The sequence below is a fragment of the Sylvia atricapilla genome, chromosome 2 (genome assembly GCF_009819655.1).
Source record: "Sylvia atricapilla isolate bSylAtr1 chromosome 2, bSylAtr1.pri, whole genome shotgun sequence".
Classification (NCBI taxonomy): Eukaryota; Metazoa; Chordata; class Aves; order Passeriformes; family Sylviidae; genus Sylvia; species Sylvia atricapilla.
In genome coordinates this window covers 15,066,035-15,085,923 of record NC_089141.1, presented here as the reverse complement: position 1 = coordinate 15,085,923, position 19,889 = coordinate 15,066,035, and the positions used below count along the sequence as shown (strand labels likewise).

Sequence of the window (19,889 nt, the reverse complement as noted above, 5' to 3'; positions counted from 1 at the left end):
ATTCAAGCACATTTTAGGAAAACTTACTGTCAGATGAAGAGCTGTGTGGGAAAAACTCAAGCCAGGCAAGGGGAGAGCGCTCATAAATCTATTAAAATACAATTCTCCGCAAAGATGCACATTCTGAATAAAAAGATCAGTGTTGATTCAACCCATATAACTGAGCAGCAAAAAAACATGTGCAACTGATTATATTTTATGTCTGATGAGCTTGTTTGCTGTGAATATAATGAATATATCTGCTAACTCTACTGGAAGCAGACTACTTGTGCCATGTGGGCTCTGAAATAGACCTTTTGACTTCTCTGTTAAGACAAAGAGAATCGATAAAGACCAAGACTACTCTGGATGATATGAGAAATAGCCAACGATTTCACTTGCCATTCACATAATGAATGAGGCCTGGGTCAAATTTATGATCGAGCAACATATATATTGAGGTTTCCAGCAGTACAGAACATGAGTCACCAAGATGCTGTCTGCTTCTGTTGAGGTAAAAGATGATGAGATAAAGAGAAACAGACAGTGCACCTTAGATTAAATGATAGGTATTTTTCCACATTAGTTCCAGTATAACCAACTCTAGACATCATTTAAAAATTAGATTATTCTTCAGAGGAAGATTATCCTTTGTCCATGTTTGTGCCAATCATGATTATACCCTGGCTAGAACCTCATTTCAGTATATATCACTCATTCTGTACCGCCACTGCTGCCGACCAAGCCACATGTGAAAATGCCTTGACTAAGTGGAACAGCTAATGACAAAACGCTGCACTTTGTTATTTTGCAATCCCCATTAGTTAACTCCTAGGATGCTGGCACGCTGTGTTCAAGTGCTGGGTGACAGCATAAAAGCCACTACGAAGTTTCAAAGAACACCAAACAAATTAAAACTACTCACATGCCACTTCCAGAGATGCATTGCGACTGACAGCTTCTCCAAGGTAGTTCCTCGCCACGCACACGTAGCTCCCCTCGTCGGGTTTGCTCCTGCGCCCGTGCACGATGCGCAGGAAAAATAAAGATCCGCTGGGCAGCAGCATCCGGTGGGAGCGCGGGTCATCCTTGTCCGTTTCCACCCGCTCGCCATCCTTGTACCACTCGATGGTGGGGGTCGGCCTCCCCTCTGCCTTGCAGTTCAGGGTAGTTGGCTCTCCTTTGGACACTATCACATCGGAAGGGTGCTCAACAATCCGTGGTGGGAAGTCCTCTTGGCGGAGGCGGGATCCTAAAGAACAGAGGGAAGAGAGAACAATTTATTTGTGCCTCAGGCGTCACATAGAGCTCCTGTAAGTTACTCCTTTAACGTCACAAAAACTTAAAGAAAAAAAGGATACGATATACAACATCTGAAATTGCTTTGTCTGATATCAGACGACTGTATCAGACATTCCCCTACCTACAAACCTGAGATGGACTAACAGATATAACCCTCTATAGTGTTATCAAACCCATACCAGATGCAGACTGTGCTCAGAGGAGGATTCTATGGTATGACAACCTATTTTTTTTCCCCAATAATCTTCCTATTTACATTTACTTTTAGATCACTGTGTGCCCCCAGATTCCCCTCATGCTTTCTCATCCGTTCATCTGCCAGATTCAATAGAAGGACATTCAAAACCACAGTACCTTACCACCCCCATTAGTTAACAGTTCTTTGCAGTCCAATATGTATGCTTTGTATCTCTTTTCCACAAACAGTCTCGGTATGAAAAGAGAAGGAGAAAAAAGAAAGACCAAAGGGAAATCTCAAATGTCAAATCACTTTCAAAATTCTCAGTTTCAGGATTGCATTTATACACACACACACACACAGAGAAATACAATATAGGCAGAGATTCATAGAATGGCCTGGGCTGGAAGTGACTTCAAAGCTCATTTCATTCCAACTCCCTACCATGGGCAGGGACACCTTCCACTAGGTTGCTCAGAGCCCAACCCAATCTTACCTTAAACACTTCCTTCCACATTAATCATACAGACAGTCTACACTCCTGCATATCTAATTAGATTACGTAAGCCTGGCAAAATAGTTTTACAACAGTCATGGCAGTTTGTGCCTCAAAAATAATCTTTTCTAGCATGGATCTGGAAAATCCTTTGAGTGGATCTGCCATGCTGATAAAATTGGCCTGCACTTGCTAAATACAAGGTAAACCAACTTCTGCAGGTTAGTGAAACATTTGTCTCAATTTTCTGATCAGCAGTTTTGCTGAGTCGTAGAAAAGCAATTTAACATCACTGTCTTAATTATATTCTAGGCTCTACATACTTTAAGATATTTTCAATGCCTCATTTACTACAAAAGTTATGGGGAAAGGCATAAGGATCCATTCAACAGAGTGAATCCACCTTTAGACTTCTGTTTTACTAACACTCAGGTCATTAAACTAAGGCCTGCCACTGCACTAAAGTGTTACATTGCTGTTGCACAAATTAGCTCTTCCACCGGCTTCCAGATTCTATTACCAGAACAGCAAAGAAATCCATAATCTGCAATACCTGTACATGAAAAAGAAACATAATCTATAGCTAAGATGGGACACTTGAAAGAGAAAATAGTATTTTATTCTTCCTTCTATTGACAAAAAAAAAAAAAAAAAAAAAAAAAAAAAAAAAAGAGAGAGAGAAAAAAACACTGAAAAAAATTTAAATCTAACAGAAGAATCTGAAGTTAAAAAAATATCCCTAGTGCATGACCCAAAACAAATAATTGAAAAATACTGAGATTTCTTAAAGATGAATATTTGAAAGTACATGGGATTAAAAGGCCAACTTCATACATTGACTAGAGACATTTTTATTTAGAACACTCCCCCAGATAAGTCTATCAGCTTAATTCATTGCTTATTCTAAAAAAGGAAACACTAGTTCTTGTAAGACATTTCTATTAACAGTATCAGGAGGAAAAGGAAAGCTGAGGTGTTTCTGAGACATGAGAGGGACTGAAGTCAGAGAATCAACACAACTGGATTTTGATAAATGGTTAACACAGGGTAACAAAATCAGCAGAAAAAAATGCAAATCCAAAATATTAGTTTTCTTGTACACAAAGTTTTGTTGATAATGTTCAGAACTCCTAAAAGTATATCCTATACAGACTTACAGGCCATGTTCAAAGCTGTAAAAAGGGCTTTCTCCCATAAAAAAAAGTTTAAACTTGTGTCTTACACAATCCAATTAAAAACCTCTCCTCAGGTCAACAATAGGGCTGATTTAGTACTCTTCAGGCTCTTCAGTACTGATGTTCATCCCAAAACTGGTGCTTACTCATCATACCCTAATTAAGCAATCTGTGCACAAGAGAGGGTTGAGATGTGAGCAGCAGGGACCATGCCAGTGTGCAAGGAGAAAGGCTCAGGAGCTGTTTCAAGGGCCATCACACCACACATTCCTGTGATGGCTGGGTGCACTTTTAGCTATCCAAGGCTACAAGGAATTCCCTTCATCAAGCTCTTAGAGGAGGGGGGAAGCAAAACACACACAAGACTGTTCACAGAGCACACCAAACTCCCTCCTTCCAAAGTGAACTGAGCACCAACAGGTATTCACAAAGGTTATGCTGATTTAGAAATAACAAAGGAAACCAGAAGATTGGCTCCATCGCCTGTCTTGAGACACTGTCTGCATATCAGAAAGAGACAGACGCAATCGGTGTTTGATTCTAGTTTAGATTCCTTCCTTGTGGTCCCCCTCTCCAATACAAGTACAACTTCACTGAGAAGGAATAGAAATTCTATTAACCCCATGAGCTGTCTGGGCAGAAGACACTTTTACTGCAGAGCAAGATGTAACCATGACCTTAAGCAGGCAGCTGTGTTGTGTCCTGAGCTACCCATACAAGCTTCCTTTTCCATTCCTCCCCCCAGGATTTCCATCTGGTGCATGCATAGAGCGTATGAGCAACCTCTGACTTAAGGAGCCCTTAAGTCTTTATTAGGATAGACTGCAATGACTTCACATGAGCTATTACATGCTAGCAGGAAAAAACAAAATTCCTAAAATATTAGAACTGTTGGAGCTATTCTGCAGAAGAGTTCCAGTGCCTCACAGTCAAGAATTTCTTGACACTAAGATACCGGAATACAATGTTTTGTCACTCTAACAAACAGCTTTCATTTTCAGATACCAGAGCCTGCTAACTACTGATAATTGCTGACCTGATAAATGCTGACTGATGGGAAACACTGTAGCTCTCATAATAACTGGTGACATTATAGATTTGCGATTAACTGCCACTTCCTAAGTAAAGAACATTTGCATTCATATTTACCTTAATATGAATCATTTCTGCAGCAGTCACTGCTAATATCCTTTGAGGTCAGGACACTAAACAGGGGAAGCCCAGCCTCATACTGGAGCTGAGCAAGAGGAAACTGCCGGGGGACATATATTTATCAAAAATACCAAAACAAACAAATGAACAAAACAAAAAAAAGGAAGCTCCAGTTATTTATATGCCCCTGTGCAGCACATGTATTGAAATATATTCACCAACTTTTCTTACACTCTCCTACCTGTCGTAGGAATTTATGTACATATTTCTAATCAAAGTAGGGAAAGTAAGAAATGTGAGGAACATGGACAAAAAGCAGAAAAAAAAATAATGTAGCCTGCACATTGTACTTCAGGTGTCAACACTCTGCTCTTCCATTCCCCTACTTTAACTTAATTCAGATGTGTTGGACAAGACATTCCCTGAGAATCACCTCCAAGACTACTCCTTTGGGAAGTGTAAAAGATAACAATCACTCATTTATTTTGACCAATTCAACATCAGGTTGCCAACTAAGTCAGGTTGTCTCTCACAACTATCACCAAGCCTCATGGATTTGCTTTTATATGCTCACACTTCCTCACAAGTCTCCTGAGGGATCCAGCGTACCATATAGTTATAGCTTCACTGGTAGCATGTAAACAGAATGCCTAATATTTTCAGTTTAGCCTGGCTGATCCTATAGTCAAATAACGCTAAAAAATTAATTGTATGCAAGAATTTTTATTAATAAATGAAACAGATTTCCTGTAGACACACAGAAGGAAGCAGGAAAGGAGACTAAACCAAAGAGTCAATACTTTTATTCTTTTTTACTGCATTTCCTCAAAGTCACAATGCAATCCCCATCCAAAGAGGAATCACAGAATGGTCTGGGTCCTTAAAGATCATCCAATTCCAACTAACATGCCATGACTCAGCCAGGTTGCTCAGAGCTCTGTCCAACCATCCAGGGATGGGGCATCCACAGCTTCTCTGGGTAACCTGTTGCACTGTCTCACCACCCTCATAGTTAAGAACTTCTTCCTAATATCTAATCCAAACCCACTCCCTGTCAGTTTGAAGCCATTCCTCCTTGTCCTATCACTCCACACTCTTGTAAAAAGTCTCTCTCCATCTTTCTTGCAGGCTCCTTTCAGGTGGGGAGGCCTGGAAGGTTTCAATTAGGTCATGTGCTCTCTGTGTAACATACACAAATCATCATTAAAAAAGGCATTTGGCAATTCACTTTCTAGTCCTCCTAGTCCACTGTCTTTCAAATTTCCAGTAAGAGACTTTCATTTATTGCACTTCCCATTCCTCCAGTTTTAATTTACTTCATGTAAAGACCTAATGTTGATTTAATCTATTAAGCCTACTCTCTAAATAAGCAGCTACAAAGCTAATGGTTTGTCACACCAGAAAAGCAAGTACTGACTAAATAGATAGACATTTCACTCATTTCTCAAATCAACAAAACATTCATGGCTACTAGACCAGTCAGTGGTGGTTACGAGTGGAGAGCAATTGCACTGTAACCACTGAGCAATTTTAAAGAAAAAAACAATATTGCATCAGTTTACACGATAACACTCTGAGATGGTATTTTATAATACAGATTTCTGAACTATCTTCAAGAGCCTCCTCAAAATTCTCTCTTCACCTCTGTTGTTATCGGCACCTGCCATTGCTTGTTACTGTCTGACATCCAGTTCTGTCCTGTTTGCATCTCTAATCCTTTCCAACCTTTACCTGCCTGACTTCCTATATACAGAAAAGCTCTTCCCAAGCTGACCTCCAAGACTACTACTCTTTTTACATCCTTCCTGAAGGTTCTCATTTTGATTCCTTTAACATTCCAAACACAGCTTTAATATACTTGGATAAAAACAGAAAGCTGGGACCAGATTTTCAATAACACAACCAACAATCAATTAACACTATGGATACCATAGATTACCCTTAAGACAGAGCTGCCACCTACTCTCCAATAGTATTCTCATATTATTGGCATGAAAAGGATGCTTAAAATGGGATGTGATGTTTTACATTGTGTCATATATTTAAAATATTTCCAGTTCAAGAGTTCTAACAGGTCACGATGAACAGGTGTACTGTATATTAAGCTCAGAAAGTATTGTCAACAAGAGCAACAGAAGTTGTTGCAACAATGGAACTTGAAAGATACTCATATCACAGAGTCACAAAATCCTTTAGGTTGGAAAAGGCCTCCAGGATAAGAGTCCAACATTTTACCAGCCATCACCCTGTCAACTAGATCAGAGTGCCACATCCAGTCATTTCCTGAACATCTCTAGGGATGGTGACTCTACCACCTCCCTGGGTGGCCCACTCCAATGTTTAACAACCCCTTCTGTAATGAAACGTCTCCTGCTGTCCAGCCTGAACCTTCCCTGGCACAGCTTAGGGCTGTGTCCTCTTCGGTTGTCACTGGTTGCCTGGGAGAAGAGACTGACTCTCACCTGGCTGTACCTTCCTTTCAGGGAGTTGTAGAGATTCATAAAGCCACCCCTGAGCTTCCTTTTCTCCAGGCTAAACACCCTCGGCTCCCTCAGCTGCTCCTCATATGAGTTATTAGTTGTTTCCTGCTTCTGATAGCATTTTGAAGGCATTCTCTCCAAGAGTTTGCCAACAACACATGTTCTCCCTGAGACAGTGCAAAAGGACAATTTATCAAGAAGACAAACAGCAAAACTGTGATAGGAAAAAATAAATCTCCTACAGCAGAAAGCTATAGATGCAGGAAGAAAAGTCTCCGTGTGCATTTGATTGAACAAAGAGGACAGCTCCAGTGTTATACTTAATGCCAAAGAACCTTCTTTTACGTTAGAATCTTGGGTTATTTTCACTGCAACAATTAAGAAAAAAATGAAAGCAAGGTATTTAAAATCCCAGTTGAAAGAATAATGTGCTTTAAATGGATGGACAGCTACAGAAGTGTCTGCGGAATCTCTTCTGGCTACATCAGATCTGTCACATGGCCAGGCTCCAGCTCTTTTTTTGACTTCTGCAGACTCTACAAAGACAATCCCACAGCTACTTAGTTAAATCTACTGAAGGACAGTCACTGTTCATTTTCCCACTTCTTCATATGCCTCGTTTCACAAAAGAAGTACTTATCAGAAACACTTATTGCATGCATTTGTTTGATGTAATGAATAAGTCTGTTGCTTTCACCACCCTTTTAGGCACAGAATTGACTGAAGGCAAAAGCTGAGATCTCAAGTAGAGATCCAGTCAGTCACATCTTAGTTCAAACAAAAGATAACATGGAAAAAAAGTCAAGATAATGAGGAAATTCTACTGGAATACAGGCTGATGCACAGGCACCAGGCTGATTATTCGACATGCATTCCTCTAGGCAAAGTGACATGGCAAGGACGGCATTTTGAAAATTTATACTTGATAGTCTCTCCCCGTCCTCTGAGATTTGGCAGATGGGAAAAGACTCCAGTGATAGGACTGTTTCCAAGGCAAGGTTTTTGTTCAAAGCTGTGTCAGCTATGACAAGGTCTTCTGAAAGCTTTTCCTTGAGCAAAATTAATCCATTAAACAACATATCCTAAGTTCCCCAGGACATGTGCCTGCAGATAAGTCACCTTTCTTATAGAGTGTGTCTGCCAAGAGGGAGAGCAGGAATTGCTGACAAGAGAGATCAATAACTGTCATTAAAAACATTGACCAAATCTTACTGGAAGGTTGATTTCATTAAGTTTCTCTTGTATGAAACTGTGACTTTGCTAAACAAGGTGTAATCAACTTTACTATTAAAAAAACACTGCAAACACAATTCTCCCCCATATTTTTTTTTAAAGTGTGGATAATAATCCAGTGCCACAGTATAAGCACCCTATTCGTTATATAAAATTATTTCAGGGGAAGCATTCCAAAATTGACATAAAGGCTTAGTGCAATTTTACTCGAATTCACTTTTCTTAAGTTGGTTTCTCATCACATACCAGCATTCAAGTGTTACATTTCATTTCTTTTGCAGAGTCTTACCACACCTCAAAATTTGTTTCCAGCACACTGCCTGGCATGGAATAGCATGTTAGGCATGCAGACAAGAAAGCAGGAGTGAGCACAGTAGCCCTGAAAACTGGAATACAGATTCACAGGGGAATGATTAATCTTTTTTTTCCCCAGGTGAAAAGTGATGTTATAAATACAAGTCACTGCTTCAATGAGAAAGTTACATCGATTTGTTTATTCCAAAGCAATATGGTTTAGAGTTCAAGTCAAGAAATAAAATATCTACCAGACCTATGCTCCTGAATGAAGGTCACTGACAATTATTTGCTTAATAGCACACCAATACTTAAAAACACCAATACACACATGCAAAAAAAAAACCACCCAGAAAAACCCAGCAAACCCAAACCACCTTCACTTGTAGGTACTTTAGCAAAAAAGCTCTAGGTTTTAAAACTAGAATAGCTGCTCCAATTCAAGTGTGGGTTTCATTAATGTCCACTGACTCCAAATAATAAGATTATAAAAATTACTTTAAGAAGTGAAGAAGCCAGAGAGAAGAGGAGCACTTCCAGCTAAGAAAAGCAAAGAGGACAACGTTTATGTGTATGTGTGCATATATGTCCCTGTATTTATATGCTGTGTGTAGATATATACCACATCTATATTTACACAATGTACCCCCACACACCTGCAAGTGCCAGGTGACTTCCAGACGTCCCTTCAAATACAAATTATTCTATGATATATATACAGCATATAACAAAAGCATCAAAGACAAAAAGAAAGAAAGAAAGAAAAAAAGACAAAAAATCCCCCTCTCTTTTTATCCAAAAGAACTCAAGCACAACGGGTCTTCCCTTGGGAGCCTTTCCAAATCACTCTGGAATTTAACAAACAAAGCGTAAGCGTGTGCCTGACTCTAAAAACATCTTTCAGCTCTTTTTCAGGTCAAGGATGGAAGGTAAAAAAGCAGACGTTGCTTACAGACAGCAAAATAATTTATTGTACTAGAGGAATGTTATCATAGCACTGGGGAACTGGCAATGGCTCCTTATCAGCCAGGCAAAGGGAGGCTTTGCAGCTTCCCTGATACCACTAGAGAAACCAATGGCTCATTAGAATCAAGTAAACTTTGCTTTTGCATAGAAGTGTTGGTAACCACAGGCTCTCCAAAGTCTAAAGCTTTCTGTTGATGGACAATAATGACCATCCAAGGCATTTAAAAGCATTTAAAAGCTTTAAAAATTAGCAATTAGAAAAATACATCAATTTTAACAGTGTTAAGATAAAACAACAGTTATAAAAAAGCTTTTAAATGACAACCAGGTCCACATCCCTTCAAGAACGATGAGTCAGATAGTTCCCAGATTAGAATAAAATTGCCACAATCTGTGAAATCAGACATTTGTAAGTAAGTTCATCCATCTGAGGCAGTCTTAAAATAATATTTGGCAGAAAGGAGGGAAACCTACTATAAGCACAGCAGGCATTTTAACTTTGATGTTCTGAATTTTATCCCGCAGCCACTATGTTCTCTGCTGACACTGGTCACAAAGACTACCTGAACCACATCAGTTGTGAATGTCTAGGGAATAAGTACACAATATCAATAATTGACTTAGAACTTGACCCAAACATCCTAAAAAACCTTTTGTAAAATTCCAAGTAACTATCAGCCAGTGGATATTAATTCTGCAGCAAAGCTCTCATTAAAATTTAAAATAGTACAACAAATGTCAAAACCTCATTGTAATATCTTGGTTTAGAAATCTAGAAATAAATCTTTGTGATTTGTCAAAGACTCTCTTTGGAAGCTTCAACTAGTTTGGAAAACTTTTTCCAAAAATCCATGGATGAAAATGTAGCTCAAGCTCTGTGAAGAAACATTCTAATCCTACTTCTTCTCACCCCAAATTGAGCAAATAAGCTCAAAAGTAAGTACACTCAGAAGTGGAAGTCTTATGGAATTAGCATGAACTTCCTTACAAGCTGTATCTCTCCTACCTATGTCAACAAAAAAGAATCAGGTAAACAAGACTTACGGGTACATTTATAATTGCCCCTTCGGTTCACCTTTTGCTAGCTGGCATTTTAAAAACTCGTTCAGCCATCCAAAGCTTGAAAACAAACAATTTCTACAGAAAACTCAGTCGCATACTATTTTCTGCCTATATAGGTCAGGTATAAACACCTTGTATATCCCTAGAACAAAAGATAAAAAATTTTATATTGGTGCTTAACAGCATGCATTTGTGCTGTTATATATCTAGAAGTTTGGTGTTTGGTTTTTTGTTTGGTTGGTTTTTCCGTGTTTAGAAAGTAAATATTTTACTGCAAATACTGCACTTTTTTTTTTTTGCTTGATCATAAAAATGTCACCAGGTTTTCAATGGTTATCACACTAATATCTGAAAGTCATACTATTGACTCTTTGTATAAGGAATTCTCACCACTAATAATGAGAAACTTTGCACAAAATTCAAATTTATGCACAAACATTTAAGTATCCTAACTCTAGTTTCTCCTGATGTATTTATAGCACATTTATATATACTTTTATACATATATATATATATATGATGTGAGAGAGCATCTTCTGTTAAGAGAATATTTGGAGCTCCTTATTGGAGGAGCTCCAACATAGTTGGAGGCCCCAACATTCTCTCCCGTGTGTGCCCCTCCCTCCAGCAAAAACAAAATCAAAAAAACACCACCTTTTTCCTTGTCCTTTTCCTTTCTGTTTGCTCTACATACATGTTTCACAAATCCTTACTTACCTCATCATGTGTATTTTAAGGTAATTTTTCTATCTTGTTACTATTGTATCTGCAGCTAATAAAGTTACTTTCTTTTAAATCCAAAACAGTTCATCAACTCCATTTACACCGTGAGTATTTTCTCTTTTCCTCCACCTGTTCAGAAGCCATCCGGTTATCTGTTCCATTAGATAACAAAACACAATTCTGCAACTTCTGCAGCCAAAATGGGATTTAATGCTCTTAGGCCTGGTGACAGAAAACAAACACTCCAGTATCTGTGCCAACTTACGGATCTTTTTTCTTTAAGCAGTCCTCAGTGATTTTTCTCTCACCTTTTCCTGTTCCACATGTTTACACCCAAAGCTGGCACAAATTTGCGAAGTGTTTCCTAGTACTTTAGGCTGAAGGCACAGGTCCAGTGAGAGGTTTTATTGGCCCTTGATGTTAGTGGTGGAGGAATCCTGCCTTTCAAGGAATACTATTTCACAGGATCTTTCTGCAACATTATTTTACCCTTTCTGTATTAAAAAGAGGGGGATTTTTTGAAACAGTAAAGTTGCGGATGCTGATTCAGAAGCCTCTGTTGTCTATCCTGTTTTTATAGAGATCTCTGTTGATTCTACTAATGGAGCATAGATTACTGATAAACAACTACCTCTCAGAGCTGTGGAATGGCAAGAGAACTGCTGCTACCTTCTGAGAGCTTCTTTCCAGCATATAATTTATTTACTCCACGTTTCCCTACATCAAACAGCACTATGCAGAAGCACAGAAATAAGAGTCTCTGGCAGCACAGTAGGCGAAACAAACAAAAACTCCCAGGCAGTTCTCAAAGTGTTTACTGTAAGCAAGAAAATTTGTGGAAACAGCGGTAGAGGGAGTAAATAGAAAATACAGAGGAATTGGATTCTACCTTTTCAGCTATAACCTTAAATGTTTAAATCACTATATTTAGTAACAAATGCTGTCTAGACACACTTAGGAAATAAAATTCCATCTTAAACAGTGGTAGGTTGGCCCCAAATGACAGCCAAAGCCAGCTGCTCACTCACCACCCTCTCCCATGGGATGGGAAGAAAGAAGAAGGAAAAAGCAAGAGACTTGTGGACTGAGATAATGGCAGCTAAAAAGGAAGGGAAATGCTGTGGATACAAGCAATGCAAAAAAAGGAGGAATTCATTCACTACTCATCAGCAAACAGATGTCCAGGCACTTCCTGGCAAGCAGGTCCTCAGCATGCAGGACTGTTGCTTGAGAACACAAATGCCATAACCATCAATGTCCCTCCTTTATCTTCCCTTCCATGAGTTTTTACTGCTGAGCATATGATGACATATGGCACAGAATATCCTTTTGATCATCTTGATTCAGCTGTCCCAGCTCTGCTCCATTCCAACCTCTTGCCAGCCCATGCCTACTACACTCTCTGCTTAGAGGTACAAATCATAAATTTTTCAGGAGACAAGGTCTTTTTTTTTTAATGACTTATTTTCAGCAGATAAAAACCCCTCAAACATGATAAAAGAACCTTTTCTTCTGCAAAACTAGTTGGCAGTGCATCTGTTTCCTCCAGAACATATAAGCACAATGTGAGACATCCTTGTAGATGCCTTTGTCATTTTAGGTTCCAGAACACGTTTTTATATCTAATAGTTCTCCGATGAATAACTAAAGGACTGCAGCTGCAGTCAGTTTCCTAAGTGAAGTAGAATCAAAGCTTCCTCACGATGAAGGAAAACAAATCAAATATATATGGGAAAATACAAGGAAAAGTTTCAGGCTGACACTACAATGGTGCTCACACGGAGACCAGCATTTGCCAGTGTCGGCACTCTGCGTGAACACCATAACACAGCCTTTCAGCATCACACCTCTGTGCGCACTCAGGGAAGGAAAGAGTGAAAAGTCCTCTTGACTTTTGCTAAGTATCCTTGCATTCTCATGTTCATTTCCAGGAGACTCTGGCTAGAAAAAGAATTTAACTCCATTCATTCACAATCCTGGTATATTTGTTAACCATTTTACACAGGCTTTTTTTTCTCCTTTTTTATTTTTCCCCATGCAGTGAAAAAATTCAAGTTATGATTTTGGGTCACCTGTCAGAGTTAAAAAATCCCCGAACACTTATGTTCTAGAGTAAGAGAAAAAAAGTTAAAATCCAACAATTCTGTCATCACAGAATTGCACACCTGAGGACAATACCCACATCAGGTGTTTCAGGTACAGCACTTTTCTTTCACATGCATTTCTCTACCCAAGACCTTAGAGGGGCACACACATAGACTTCCTTAGTTTTCTCCCACCAAAGATAGTCATAGCTATGTCATAGCTAAAGTCTGGTCATTAGCCACAATGCTGTGCAACTATGTGAAATAAAATACATTGTATATTTTTAAACATGTGAGGAGGAGGCTTGTTAGTGGTAATTAGCTGTAGAGATCAAGGCAGGACTTCAGTAACTATGCTGCTGGATTTATGAAGACAGGTATATTGCAAAACAAAGCCCAGTAAATTTCATTTAGGCCAAAAGCAGCAGCAAGCTTGAGGAAGATGACACAGGTCTAGTGTAACAGTCAACCCTAACTAGCTCGGCTAAAGAGAGATTTCCATTTCTTGGCACAGTAACAAATCCTCAGGCAGAGAGGGGCTATACGGGTGAGATTTTTTCCTCTGTAAGTAACTTAATGAATGAAGTACTAATTAACATTATGGCATTGATAAATGGAGAGAGAGATTAGGGATGTACTCGATATTCAGGCCTTCCCAGATGGACCGTCAAAGCCACATTAATTCCTATCTCATTGGAGCATCTGCTTCTCCCATAATCCATTGCCCCTTGGTACAAACAACACAAACTGTTGTGACTCAATTCGATTTATATCAATCTAATTTCTTTTAATCCAATTTGTATTCCAATCTACTACCTTCTAATCACTTAAATCTTCAGCCTCCATCTGGTAAATTTTCTCTCAAAATTAACCGAGCAGATGCCTCTGCAATTGTCTTCCACAGTCAGGCTAATCATGCCCTGGCAGTGGCCTACAGAGCTTGCTGAATAGGTACGTGACTTACAGCATTGCCCTTCTTATTACAAGCATGGCGATGCAGGAAGGCCATTTTGTCTGTCATTAATTGGTTAATTTGCATAACACTGCCAGGGAAAGATGCCTGGGAGACAAAAGCCAAGAGTGGAACGCTTCAAGAAGGCAGCATGACATGCTCCTCATTAGTCACATGGCCATTACACTTTGAACCATCTATTGTTTGAGGTAACAAACCCCAAACTGCATTACAGCTAAATACATAACAAACATCTACACACGATATTGGACTGCACGAGTTTTGGCACTGCTGCCATTGAATATGCAGAGAACACGGGGGCTAGTCCAAAATAAAATCCAAGAAAAGTGCTGGATTGCTGAGAAAATTAGAAAGCACGTTGTTTTGTGAAAACTTCCAATCCTCTCTCAAGTAAATTAACTTTCACAATGCTACAATTACACATGCAAACAAAGCCAAACTTGCAGACTACAAAAAAACTTTCCAGGACAGAATGGGCCACAGGTTAACAAATACATGATAAGTAGTAGGAGTAAAAGGATAAAGCTAGCATTCCCAGCCAAGGACAGGTAAAATTCTGAGCCCTAAGCAAAATGCAGAAAGAGAAGTGCCACTGCTTTAAAACCGGGTGCCTAAAAACACAATGTTGATCTTTCCCCTTGATCAGTGCTATGATAGCTCCAAAAAGCTGATGGTATGTTCAGCAAAAAGTGGATTTCATCAGTCAGGTGTTCATGGACTGCAAATGTTAGGCACTTTTTTCAAGTCTGTTATTCAGAATCCTGGGAGAACAGAAAGGAAAACATTCAATGTGCTACTTGTGCTCCCCAAGCACTGTTAAGGAAAAGAAATGATGAAAACACAACAGACACTTAATAAATAGTGAGGGAAGATCATAAGAAAGAACAAGCTGGGCCAGTGGAGGAAGAACAAGAGTAGTTTGTATCACACATAAGCAGGTACAAAAGGAGCAAAGAAAACTTTCACTTGGCACTCAGTCCCTTGCATCATGAGCTTTATTCTTGTTGGCCCATAACCACTATCAGCTATTAACAGCCCTCAGGTCCAGAGAGAGGTGTAATGCCCTTTTGCCATTACAGATTATATATAAAGTTTGTTGCTTCCCATTTTTTAGAAAAAATATAAATCAGACTAACATGAAAGGGTCAGCCTGCAATCCTCACCTCAAAAAACATTAAAAAACCAACTTGTGTCATCCAAATTTTCAGTAGCTGGAAAGTGAGCTTACCAGAATGATTTGCCTGGAGCTCACTACTGCTTCCTCCTCTCCTCTCAATCTTTCACACCTACACCTGAGTAAGAGGTTTCACTTACCAGCTAATAGGTACCTAGTAAATTTTTTTATAACTTAGGGACAACAAACAGTATAAATACAATGGATCCAAGCCAGAGGATGCTGAGGAAGGAAAGAGAGGGTGTGCTTGCTTAAGGAGGGGGTGGAGTGGGCAGTCTTTCTTCCCCTCCCACAAGCTGTCAAGTCCTTCTGTGCACACCCCCTCCCTCATCCCTGCTAAAAACCTTCCTCTCTCTGCCTGCCATGACAGGTGGTCCAGATTTTCACTTGGAAAATCTGGCCACCCTATGTTTGCAACACCTCCCTGCTTAGTATCATCTGTGAATTTAATTAGCATGCAGTTTACCCACTCGTTCAGATTATTAACGAAGATGTTAAACAAGACACAATCCAAATAAAAAGATCCCTGTGGCAAACCAGTTGATGCTTTTCTTTACATCAGTTTATTGCTATCTATTGTAACCCTTTATTTACAGATGTCAACCAATGATTCATCTACATGATAGCATGGACAACCAAGCAAATTTGCCTTTTGTTTCCCCAGCTAACAGGCTGTTGTGATACACTATATATTGTAGAATTAAACATAATAATTCCCTTAAGATGTGTCTCCTCTACTATACATATTATTTCATCACACATATGGAGCCCCTTGCTTCTCCTGGTTCATCTGCCATTCTTCAGCCATGTGCACAGAATCAGTGACAAGTGATGGTCAGGAAAAATCACACTATTTCTGATCATTTCTAGTGTCAATCTAAAACCAGTCCATGGAAAAATCTTGCACAGGGAGACAATCATTAGAAAAAGTAAGATTGTTAAATACATTGAATCTCTCTCAGTTTTATAAACGGGATTTGAAATGAAAGTTTAGTAGCAGTGGGAACTGTGCAAGGAATATTTAAAGAAAAAAAAATTAGTTTTTCTTTATGAAAAGGAATGCAAAAGCACTACTCTGAGTTAGTAGCTTCAATAAGGGCATTATTACAGTTTTACTCATCAGATGAGCAAAACTACAGAGTGATGTCTGGGTAATGATATTCAGGTTTTGAAATTGAAATAAATGCAACAGTGTTTCACAAATAAAGCAAATCACATTTGGGAAAAAGACAAACAAGAATGGCAAAGAAAACCCTCCATACAACTGAAGACTTAAAAAAGTTGAGCAAACTTCACAGAACACATCACTGGATTAAGACACACAAATAAAGAGAGATATATATTACAGACACACATACAGCTTTGCTCATAAACCAAACCCACTTGTAGCTTAAAACAAGAAGCAGAGTTCTCCCTCCCTCCCTTGTACTGCAAAAGCACTGCAATACAAGAAACAAATGAGCATTTGAACATCCAAAGGCAAATGCAAAATCTCTCTAAAGCAGGTGGCCACACATACCAGAGTCACAAAAGCTCTCCCTGAGCTTATCTATGGAGTACTTGTTTTTATTACAGACCTTAGTCCGTGGAGGAGTTGTGGATGCCTCATCCATGGAAGTGCTCAAACCCAGGCTGGATGGACTTCTGAGAAACCTGATCTGATGGAAAGTGTCCCTGTCCATGGCATGAATGCTGGAACTGGATGACCTTTAGTGTCCCTTCCCACCCAACCCATTCTACCATTTTCTTCTTCCAACCCCAAACATTCTATGATTTTTTTTTTTTTGCTGTGTAATCACAAAGTCATTTTATCAAAGCAGTTCCAGTAAACTTAATTAAAACATTAGAGCCTCCATATAAACGTTACAAAGAGCAAATAGGAGAGTTTTGGCCTTTCCATTGCGACTTCCAATTGCCAGCATAAAGCAAGACATTCTGGTCTTCCCAGGTAATACCACATTACAAGTGGAGAGAATAATGCAAGAAGTGCAACAGGTTTCCAAAGCTGTCTTGTGACAGAATGTGAATAGCCTAAGAAGAGACTAAAATAAATTCACAAGTCTACAAATTCAGTTTATGCTGAACTAAAAATGAAACTCTCAAGCAGAGGTCTGCAATCTCTTACTGACCAGCAGCATTCCTTAGCAGCTCCTAAACAAAACCATGCCATGCTATCATACACACTGTGCTTTTACAAACTCATGGATAGGAACATAACTCATATAGGAAGATAATTTACTTTAAGGACATATTTCAAGCAATACAATAGTAAACAGAAACCTAGCAGAAGGAAGAGTAAATAACACTGTGAAAATGCTTAGGAAAATACTAGAACAGTAATTTTTGTATGCTAATGTAATTCTCAGTCAGTTTGCTCACAGATATACACTTGATACCATGTCTGCAGAAGAACCTAATTTTACATAGCCTGTCTCAAGAGACCTAACACATTTTATAATGAGTGAAGCACAAGCAGAAATTGTTATTTTTTTTCATATTACTTAAGCAATGCAAACTGACACTTATTTTCAGAACTCAGGTGTGTGTGCTTGTTTCAGTTTATAAATAAATCATACATAACTTCCTCTGAGTGGAAGTTATCATATTTTTACACATGTCGTGGTTTACCATAATCAGGAAAAACCCCAGACACTGGTGACTTATGGCCATATCGTGAGTCTTCCACTCTCCAAAAGAGACACCACCACACACTAAGCCAGCTCAACATGAAGATATTGCAGATATTCACAAAACAACGGCCACTGTGTCTAACCTTTAACAGGAGTCAAAGAACCTACAAAGCACCAGTGGCACATCTGCTGCCTTCTCCACACCAAGGAAACAGTTGGTGCTAATGCACGATTAGGAGCTGGGAGGAATGCAACAAAAATGTATGCAGGTGGCAAAGGTCACTGAGGAACAGTACAAGGGAAAGAGAGGGTCAAGTTATTATCTGGAATGCATCCACAGGGCACAGCCATTTTTTAAATCAGTTTTTATAATAGCCATCCCTGTATTGATTTAATAATACCTTTATGCTATGGATTTACTGAGTACACCATGAAGAACTGCATGAGTTGTGGAACTAGGGCTTGTTTCTTTTCCTTACACAAGGTAAGGAGAATTTGTCCTACCTTGACAGCCTCCATTTGATCTATTTAATGTTTTATTAGCCTTGTTTCCTATGAAAAGGCAAAAATCAGTCATCCAAACACCACCAAGTCTTTCAATTACAAGTCTTTGGGTAAAATAACACAAACACCACAAAAACTAAATTTGACTTAAAGTAACTGATAAGCCTCTATGTATGTGGCAACTAAAAATATTGCGTCATTTCTCTTTAAGCCTATGTTATTATATACATAAAAGTGAAATGGAATGGAGGGAGAACATCCACTTAGGAGTTTGGTCACATCACACTGGACAATAGAACACTTTGGAGTATCAGGCCTATAAAGACAAGTTTTCAAGAATAAATTATACAGACATGGCAGATTAAATGCTCATGGACACTCCTATAAAAATATTAAGACAACCAGCTAAGGCTAGTGCTTTGCTTAAAAGAAGGTGAGAGCAGGCTGATGTTGGCTGTAAGGAACGATTCCCAAGCCTCTTTGGCACTTTCGAAGCAGTTGACAAAAACCTGTTCCTGGTGTATCAGTAATTGCCACTGACTGCTTGTTCCACCACTTGCCTCCCTCCTCCAGAATGAGAGGAGTAAGAGCAATAGTTCAAAGAGGCAGAAATAAACAATAAGGGTCATTTTAGGCCCTAAGGTCAGGCTTTATGTTTCAGGGAAAGGGAACCCGAAGTAAAAGAGTTACAACTTCCCAGTGACCCTGGAAAGGAAGTCACTTAATATTCATGTTGACGGAAAAGAAGAAAGGATTAATCATGTGGAATTAGCATTTTCATTGAGGAGCTTGGTTGAGTCTTATGTTCTACTTTAAGAGAAAGACAACAGCTTCACACCAGCATTTTACATCTCTCATTTATCGAAACACTGCAGCTTGCTCCTAACTGTCATTAAGTGATGAATGATGAAAGACTTCTTTATTTTTGCCTCAGATTTATCATGCAGCCCCCTCCATCTTTCCCTGCCTGAATGTGTGGTCTGAACATTTTTTAAAAAAAAATATTAATTTTTAATTCATATGGAGTAAAGAAAACTGTTTAATTATATTTCAATTCTATTGGGAAAAAATAGTCTCAATTGAAAGGGCATCACCTTAGTATTTTCACCTCATGGCTTTAAAGTGCCACCATGCACTATTATTTCTCAAATTGTGTCACATCTGTGTTAATTTCAAGCTATCTTTTATATTATACAAATCAACAATTTAAAAAATCATCCCTCCAGTTATCTAACAGGGAAAAATGGTGTAACAATTAAATGAAACAAGTACAACATGTAGACTTTATAATTACTATCACAAAGTAAAAATACAAAACACTGTACAGGTAATATAATAATGTGTCTCAAAATCAGTACACCAAGCCAAAACAATGCCTTGCAAATCTCTTCTTGTTTCCTCATGACCTTTCCACAACCCTCATCTTCTTCAAAATATATCAAATATAGAACAAAACCAAATATAGCAACCATAACAGTAAAATA

General features: G+C 38.8%; 1 protein-coding gene across 1 annotated transcript in view; it reads right to left on the bottom strand.

Moving 5' to 3' along the window:
* The window catches only part of LOC136373443 (roundabout homolog 2-like), a 179,204-nt gene extending 162,251 nt beyond the window's left edge, over positions 1-16,953 (bottom strand). Inside the window, exons 1-2 of the mRNA XM_066338341.1 lie at positions 16,791-16,953; positions 905-1,231 (exon numbers count right to left, since the gene is read on the bottom strand). Of these exons, the coding sequence (XP_066194438.1) occupies positions 905-1,231; positions 16,791-16,953 (490 nt within the window). The remainder of the gene's footprint in view (positions 1-904; positions 1,232-16,790) is intronic.
* Between the last annotated feature and the right edge of the window lie 2,936 nt (positions 16,954-19,889).